The sequence below is a fragment of the Nymphaea colorata genome, chromosome 6 (assembly GCF_008831285.2).
Source record: "Nymphaea colorata isolate Beijing-Zhang1983 chromosome 6, ASM883128v2, whole genome shotgun sequence".
Taxonomy (NCBI): Eukaryota; Viridiplantae; Streptophyta; class Magnoliopsida; order Nymphaeales; family Nymphaeaceae; genus Nymphaea; species Nymphaea colorata.
Window position 1 is genome coordinate 2,277,129 of NC_045143.1, and position 7,993 is coordinate 2,285,121.

Sequence of the window (7,993 nt, forward strand, 5' to 3'; positions counted from 1 at the left end):
CCTTTTCTCACGATGCGGAGCCCTGATCGAAGCTCTTTAGTTACCTCCAGCTAAAAACATCTGGCTCCATTTAAGGGCAATCACGTTACTCTTCTCATCATCTTTGGTGGGGATTGTTAGTCCATTAGAACATGCTCTACTAATTTCCACTAATCGATCGGCTAGGAAGAATCCAAATTGGGTGGGCTCATGGTGGGAGATTGGAGAAGGATCCAAATCCAACCCCATAACACATCCAATATCCCAATTCCGATCTGAAAGCCAATTAAAACCAAGTTCATGATCTGAAATTTACTGCTTGTAGCCAGACCCAATACTTGTCCTACCATTGGAATCGCCCCACAAGCCTGAAGGGCAGGGTCCATTTTGTTGAAACCGAAGTCAATGAAAACGATTTGGACCTAGTTGGGTCCATTTCTCACCGGCAACTATAAATGGCGAATAAAGTTTTGGTAGATAGTGATAGATCCGCTCTGTTATGTCCTTGCGGCATAGAATTGAGGGCAACACCAGGAGGTATGTAGCCGCTATTTGAATAATATTTTGTGCATGCTTTTACACCTACAATAAAGGAATAAAGGAAAATGAAAGAGATGATGGACTGTGAGTAGGGGTAGAGGGTGGGCCGATGCAAATTTAACTAAAAATTTTTAAATAGTTATAGTTATATATACATAACGAAAAACATATAAAAAATTATATTTAAAGTTAATAAAAAAATTGGAATCGGGTCAAGTCCAGCCTGGCCTAATTTGAATTCAGGCCTAAAACCAAGCCGGCTTGAGCCCATTTTTAAGTCTAGCCCGGTGCCCAATCTTATTTAGGAGTCTATCGCAACTTTTAGGATATTGTGAATTTGTCAAACTCGGTTCTTACCATAGAGGGATGATCAAGTATCTCATATCCAATTTCACACAACAGAATTTGATCAATCTCCAATTTTTATGTATTAAACTGTATGCCAATTAACATCTATTTGATGTCTCCAAGAGGTTGGCACAACGAAAGGAAGTTAAGGGGATTGGTAGGTGTTCAGTCTTTGTTTTAAATCTCAATATCATCAACATTCTGTGTTGTAAAAAAGTTGTCACTGATGTACAAGTTGAAGCATGGAAAGAATGACACAAAAGAAAAGGAATGGGTGAATGATTTCAACCTGGTAGTAACCCACGTGATTATTACTAGGAGCTATTCATTTAAAAAAAGTTCTTCTAAACATGCTGGATTTAATTGGAAGTACAGTAATTTTGATAAACCAACGTATTAACATTCCAAATAATATGAAAATAAAATCTGTGTTAATGTTCAATCTAATTTAATGGAGCAACTGATGTAGTTCTTAGTGGGTCTTCATATTTAATTTCTGGTTCTCATACGACATACAGGCACATAAACGCTCATACGCACAAAAAGGGCAATAATGAAACGTGAATGTCGTCTTCATAGTCCCCCATATGGATTGCCTAGACATGTTAGCTCTAATTAAGTTACTTTTTTCAGAATAGATAATATATAAGTTGCAATCCATAAGAAACCAACTCAGACGTAAGGTCAGATGCTTTGTGGGGATTGACTTGTATAGTCTTTCAATAACAGCATCGTGGAAAAAAGGAAATATAATTAAATAATTGCTAGTAGCAATTGACTAAGCATTACACCTTGAAAGTTGGCGCATTTGGTTTGAATTTGAATTCAGTTGAAACTCCTCGTATTTAGAATGAAAAATAAATATTTTAGTCTCAAAGAACAAGAATGAGAGCATATCGGTAGATCAGATTAAGCAAAATTAAGAAACATGAAGACCATGTTGTAAGATACGGTATATATCCAACGCCAATTTAAAGGAAAGTTTATAAGTACAAAAGGAAATGTTAATTTTCATTGCCAAGAATCAGATTCAGAATTTGATTCTCGATTCATTCCTATGGAACGGGAATATTCCCAATCTGAATGACTTCAGTAAGGAAATTAAGGCAAGGTTTTTGCATTGATGGTGACAGAAACGAGGCCTGATCACGCTGTTGAAAGTTCAAAATATTCGGTACGAAGCTCTGAAATGAGTTCAGTCTCATAAAAATGTATGCGGTGGTTCTACCTTATTAGTACATTTCATTGCTTAAATTGAGATCAGATTCTCACTCCACCTGCTTTATTACCATAACCAAATGTAGACTATTCACCTTTCAATTCAAAATGGATATATATATATATATATATACTTTCTCCTTGCTTAATTATAAAGATCAATATTTTTCTACAACGACGTCCGCTTTTGGCCAAAGCTTCTTGATGTTTCGATATGAGAATACTCTGATGGTATACCCACCTACCCAGGTGATATACTGGATCATGACCAGTATCTACTGACATTGGGAAGACGGCTGTTGTATAGAAAACATACTCTGATGTTTCCACATGAACGTTGATGAAAGTTGAAGTCTATTCTGACATTTATGGTTAGGGGCTGGCAGGTGACCCGACCTGTCTTCCCTTCGAACCCCCGAGAGCCAATTTTCTGCGCTACAAATGTGGTGAGAGTAGCATCTTGAGACACCAAAGCAGACCTTGTATGTTGGATGAGGGGTTGGGTGAACGCTTCAGTCGTTCTAGAGCAGCAGTTCAAACCCTGGTTTACCCGTAATAAAATCACTTGGGTATTAGACACAAAGTAAAAGAAGGTGGATTTCAAGAACTTAATTAGTGCCTTTTCATTTCTTTTTACAAACTTTTTAGGTTATGATCAGGAGAAAACCAACAATCTGTTATCACTGACCAAATTTGTTATTTAGCAAACAACCTTGTCATGTAAAGCCAGGAATTAGATCCACCAACTAATCTGGTGCTGTTTTTTTCTTGCAGCAAAGGATGCCACATACCTTAGGCATCAAACCTTTAGATAAGAGTATGGAGACCTCAGGGGAAGGGAGAAATCGATGCCTGCACAAGTACCAGAATTTCAACTGTTTTTGAATTATCTATCCCATCTAAATCGTTTTCTAAAGTGCTGTAAAGGCTTGGCTCTGTTCATGTCAATGATCTTCCCTATAAACCCCAGTTAAGAATCCAATATTCTTCATAAAGAAACTTTTGGCATTTTCTACATGTTAAATGCCCGTTTTGTCTTTGCTCATGACTTACCACCGGGACCCCTATTTGAAGTATAGGGGTTAATGAATTTATTTTTCTCCTGTCATCTTGTTTCAAGGTTACTAGAACTCCATTATCACAAAAGTTCCAGTTTTGTCTTACTAACCTAGGTGGAGGTTGGGCGCCGGCAAGGACCATGGCCCCACTCCCTCCCTAGAAGAAAAACAAACAATCAAAATTTTACTTGTAAATTTTGAAAATTTTATTGTAACCTATGTAAAAGATTTGAAAAATTATATTTTTGCTCCCCTTAAAATTTTAAACCTAGCTCTTGCCATGAAAAATTCCTAGTTCCACCCTTGAACCTAGGTAACATATTCTAATAATAGCTAGTGCGGTTTCTTGTTAATTTTTATAGAATCAAACAAGAGGATGATCGATTATTATTGACATTTGACGGTTCTTTCATGTTTGTTCTCTTATGATCACTGTCATCATACAGATCGTGTTGGCCTTAATCCTTGTAGTAATTAGGTTGACGGCTAACTGTTAGTCCCTGCGATTCATGGTTAATCAGTGTTACAGATCATTTTTGCTAAACCCACGTCGTTATGGCAGTACAGCCGATGGCTAGGAATCCCTAGTTCATGGCAATGCATCTCCTTAAAAAGCAAGACACGAAAACACAAGACCTATGCTCTGGACAAAATGCAATTCAACATCAGTTGCCAGATCTAAATTTCTATAAGATCCAAGTAGATCATAGAGTTCCTACCCCAAACTCAGAAACTGAATACAAAACCGACCAACTAAAATATACGTCTAAAAGTTTAAAACAAATAAGAGTACATAATTGTGACGATTTCAATCGAATCCACTAACAAGGTTTCAGCGCGATCCACTAGTGCAAGAACTTACGAACGCTAGGAATCACTCCAACCATGATATCTAGTATCATGCATGCTAGCTCCAAGAACAAACTAACATGTGATCGTTTATTTTATCTATTCATAGTTTATATATTCTCTTGGTACAACCGCTTGGTTAATCACATGTATAGCGAGTGCAGATATATGTTTAACAAAGCTTGGAATGACGACTGTTTGACGCATATGAAACTTAATAATGCCTATTGGTTAGCACATGCCCCTCTTTTTCCTTTTCTGCATTTTCAAAAGCAAGTTGGCCGCTACAGTTTCGTTATGGGGTTTAAACAATCTAAGGTTTTGGCCCATCATCCGTTGAAGTTAGCCGCCATTTACTGGGCAATTTTGCACGTTTTCAAACTCCAATATTCTCTTATGCAACAACTTTGCAATTAACTATTGAATTCATCTTAATTTTTTCTACCCACCTGATGATTTGAACTTGAAAATTTCAAACTTTACAGCGTTTGATATTAATCTAAGATCATTGGGATCTGAAATCCATGGATTATTTGAATCTCTCTCTCTCTCTCTCTCTCTGGAAACAAACACATTGGATGGGTTGAGAGGGTTTCTAAGATACTAGAGAAAAAAACATTGAGGTTCCAATGGGCATGAATTTGACAGTAGGGGCCGACTTAATAAATGACTAGGCTGGGTCTTGGCTGCTAACAAAAGCTTCAGGTCAGCCCAGGCCAAACTTTGTCATCCCATGGGCTAGCATGATACCCAACGTTAGAGACCATTTGTAATTCAAAGGAATGGTGCAGGGACCTCAAACGTCTTCCCTCATAGATTCAGTTGTGCGCGCTGTTATGGGAACACAACCTACATGCGCAGTAAGAGTATGGGGATATTTTAATAACTTTCTAAAAAAGTATCTCTTTTATGGTCCTCTTACTTTTTTCGATTTTCATTTTTGTCTTCCCAAAAGTTTTTTTTTTTTTTTTCTACGTGAATTGGAGTATTTTTGTCATAACCATACTTGCGCACATATAACCAAGTTGGCTTGCAGTCTGACTGCCTCTTCAATGGTTCATAACCATCCATCCAAGAATTTCAAAAGAAAAAACCCCGCCCAACTGAAAAACGACAAATAGTTCATGGGCTATTGTTGCAGCAACCCCCAAGACGGAAACACGTTCATCACTCGACATATGACATAAGGTCACAATGAATTCGAAAAAACACAGATGATATGTGCCGTGCGTCGTTCTGTCTCCGACGTTTATATCCATTTTGATGGAGCGCAGAGGCAGCGTTCATTGGAAAACGAATGACAAAATTGTTCGGTTGTGGTTTATTACTTATCCATCATCAGATCATGTAGCAGCAACCCGGAGTAGACTTCGTATTCATAAAATCTATATATCACACAAGTAGAAGAGATAGTCGGCGTCAATTCACGTTCAGATTGGGAATTAACAACGGACCCATATTCTATTAAGAAAAAGTGGTAATTGGCGAAGCGATGCTCTGTTCTAGCTCTCTATATAGTTAGACAGGTAGAATCCCTGCCGGCCGGCGCATGGTGCACCGTGAGAGACGAAAGGAATCTGGGCAGCACTAATGACGCCTACATCGCAATCATGTTGTGGTGTGATGTAGTAAATGACATAGGGGCACTCGTGGTTGTGCGTACCCTCATACGTGGTGATCACGAACCTTGGATCTTCACTGTCTCTTTCAGCCCTCTTCTTCACGCTGCAGCCTCCATGGGAGCACCGGTAGTAATTCCTGCAGATTTAGCAAGGTTTGATTAGTAGGCGTGTCTCGGCAAACTTCTGTCAACTATTTTCATATGATCAAACATGACCAAGTTGCCAGAGTATTTCAAACAATATTTCCATAGAGGTAACAATCTGATGTATGAATGCACTTTCTCGTTGCTTAGTTAGAAAGATCAATATTTTTCTGTAATGAGATCTACTTTTTTTATACTAAATGGTAACCTTGGTATATATATTTGCGCGCCAATAATTCCGTGAAGTTTACTATACATGCCAGCCCCACCCATGTAGGTGTGAAGAGCTCTTTGTGGGCTTAGTGCACAAGACATGAGTATTCGGGAAGAAACAAAACAGTGGAGATCAACTTGGTTGCCGTTTAAATTTAGTTGCCAAAGAGCATCCATATGTTGTCATAAACCTAGACGAATATGATTTCCATCTCAAATATTAATTCCATTCACAAACTAATACCCTTTCGTATATATGTGTCAAAGAAAGATGAGATGGTGCAAACTTATTACCTAGGGTTTCGGTTGTCCTTAACCATCTTCTTTCCATACTTCCTCCATCTGTATCCGTCATCCAAGTTCTCAACATCCGACATTGTCTTAAATGCGACCTTAACACCAAGTTCATCTGATTTTCTTTTCCTCGAGCTACACTCACCTCTCTGTTTCCTGAAAAGCAAAGAAATTGGTCATTAGCGATCACATGAAGGTCGCTGCTGGTGCTGCTGAACTTGCCCGGGGGATGACTCAGATCAATCAATATGACACTTCAAGGGAGTGGTAGATGATGCTTTTAAAATAACGAGAGACGTTGAAGGCAATCGGCTGAAAAAGAATGAAGATTGGGAGGTGGGGATCGAAGGGCTTGACATAATCTGCAGACTCTAAGAGCCAGGTGACTAACCAATTAAAGCTTCAAGAATGGAAGAAAGTGCGTTCACATGTTGATGAATCTATATCAGGCAGTCTTTGATGAGGTGGTCAGTTGACGTTCGATTACCAGAGCCACCACCATCTGAGATGTTTAACTTTAAATCCCTTCTACTCACTTACTTTGCTTGAGAATCGCCGATCTTGTTTGGCTGGTTTGAATCAGAGGTCGGAATCTGTAGGTAGCCGTCCATTTCCAGGCCTTCAAACAATTCACCGTCGATTAATGGGTCGCAGAAGTCGAGGATGTCTTGCAGCTGGAAGCAGGAGTCATTCTCTGCAGCGGGAAAAATTTCCGGTGTGTACGCTGGCAGATCTGTGCAGACCTTGCTCATCCTAGATGCTTAACGGTGATCCCGATGGAAAGAAAACCAAGCGGTTCGGGGATGGCCGGGTTCCTTTTCAGGGATTGCTCTGTAGTGAACACCAAGGAAGGGTGCGTTAAGTTTATCTTATATAAGCACCGAAGCAGGTTCTAGGAAATGTTGTGCAATAATCTACTAATGTATTATATAACAATAAAGCGATTCCTTGCCACAGGTCAACCAACCATGGTTTGCTAGTACGGTGTCAAAGAACCATGGTTTGCATGTACCGTGTGCCTGTGATTAATAATCTTTTAAAAGAAAAAATTAATGTGATTTATTATTTCAAAAATATTAAAAAGTATTTTATAATCTAACTCTCTAAATCTGTTTAACATAGATTCATAAAACATTCACATATTATCTTTGCTGCCAAACAATAATAAACTGTTTTATCAATCTGTCTAAAGATTGGGGGTAAATTGATTCTTGAAATATTGTAACGTATGAATCTGAATGTGTCAATTATGTTCAACAATTGATTATTGTTTCCATTACCAAATGGCCGCTTAGAAACCTCAGTGGTTCTCCCAAGACGAGATTAGACTAAAAGCACATTAGACCAAATCTCTAACACATTCACAGCCACACTCAAGGGATTATGCATGTTAAGGATCAGTTCTGTCAATTAATTGGAGAGGGAGGTTGATATTCAAAGCCAATGTAGTCGAACGCTAGGTAAAACATAAATTTACTAGGTCATCTATACATATACGGCCAGGTGAAATTTCTTAGAATCCACCCTTGGAAACATTCCAGATTTATTTTTTTCATAGAGTAAATTTTTTGAGCATTTGATGGACCACAGATAATCCATACATATACAAAGAAACAGAAAAGTGAAAGTTCCGCGATTGCGATTGCAAGCTGAAGTTGAAGAAGGTCAAAAGTTGAACCTCGATTTATTCTGGTAGCAAATGAATTAACCAATCCTTGTCGTGTCATAG

At 38.5% G+C, this 7,993-nt stretch overlaps 1 protein-coding gene across 1 annotated transcript; it reads right to left on the reverse strand.

The window, feature by feature from the left end:
* Positions 1–5,494: 5,494 nt before the first annotated feature.
* Positions 5,495–7,016, reverse strand: LOC116255886 (probable WRKY transcription factor 45). The gene is made up of 3 exons (XM_031631966.1): positions 6,805–7,016; positions 6,265–6,420; positions 5,495–5,750 (listed from the first exon to the last, which is right to left on the reverse strand). Exons 1-3 carry the CDS (start codon positions 7,014–7,016, stop codon positions 5,495–5,497), a joined length of 624 nt encoding a protein of 207 aa, XP_031487826.1.
* Positions 7,017–7,993: the final 977 nt, after the last annotated feature.

Bases quoted from the DNA above. Each gene is read 5' to 3' on its own strand.
- LOC116255886 (XM_031631966.1), bottom strand. From the start codon at position 7,016: ATGAGCAAGGTCTGCACAGATCTGCCAGCGTACACACCGGAAATTTTT. The intron at 6,421-6,804 runs GTAAGTGAGTAG...TTTGCTTTTCAG, and splicing joins ATCGGCGATTCTCAAGCAAA to GAAACAGAGAGGTGAGTGTA. The intron at 5,751-6,264 runs GTAATAAGTTTG...CTAAATCTGCAG, and splicing joins AAGGACAACCGAAACCCTAG to GAATTACTACCGGTGCTCCC.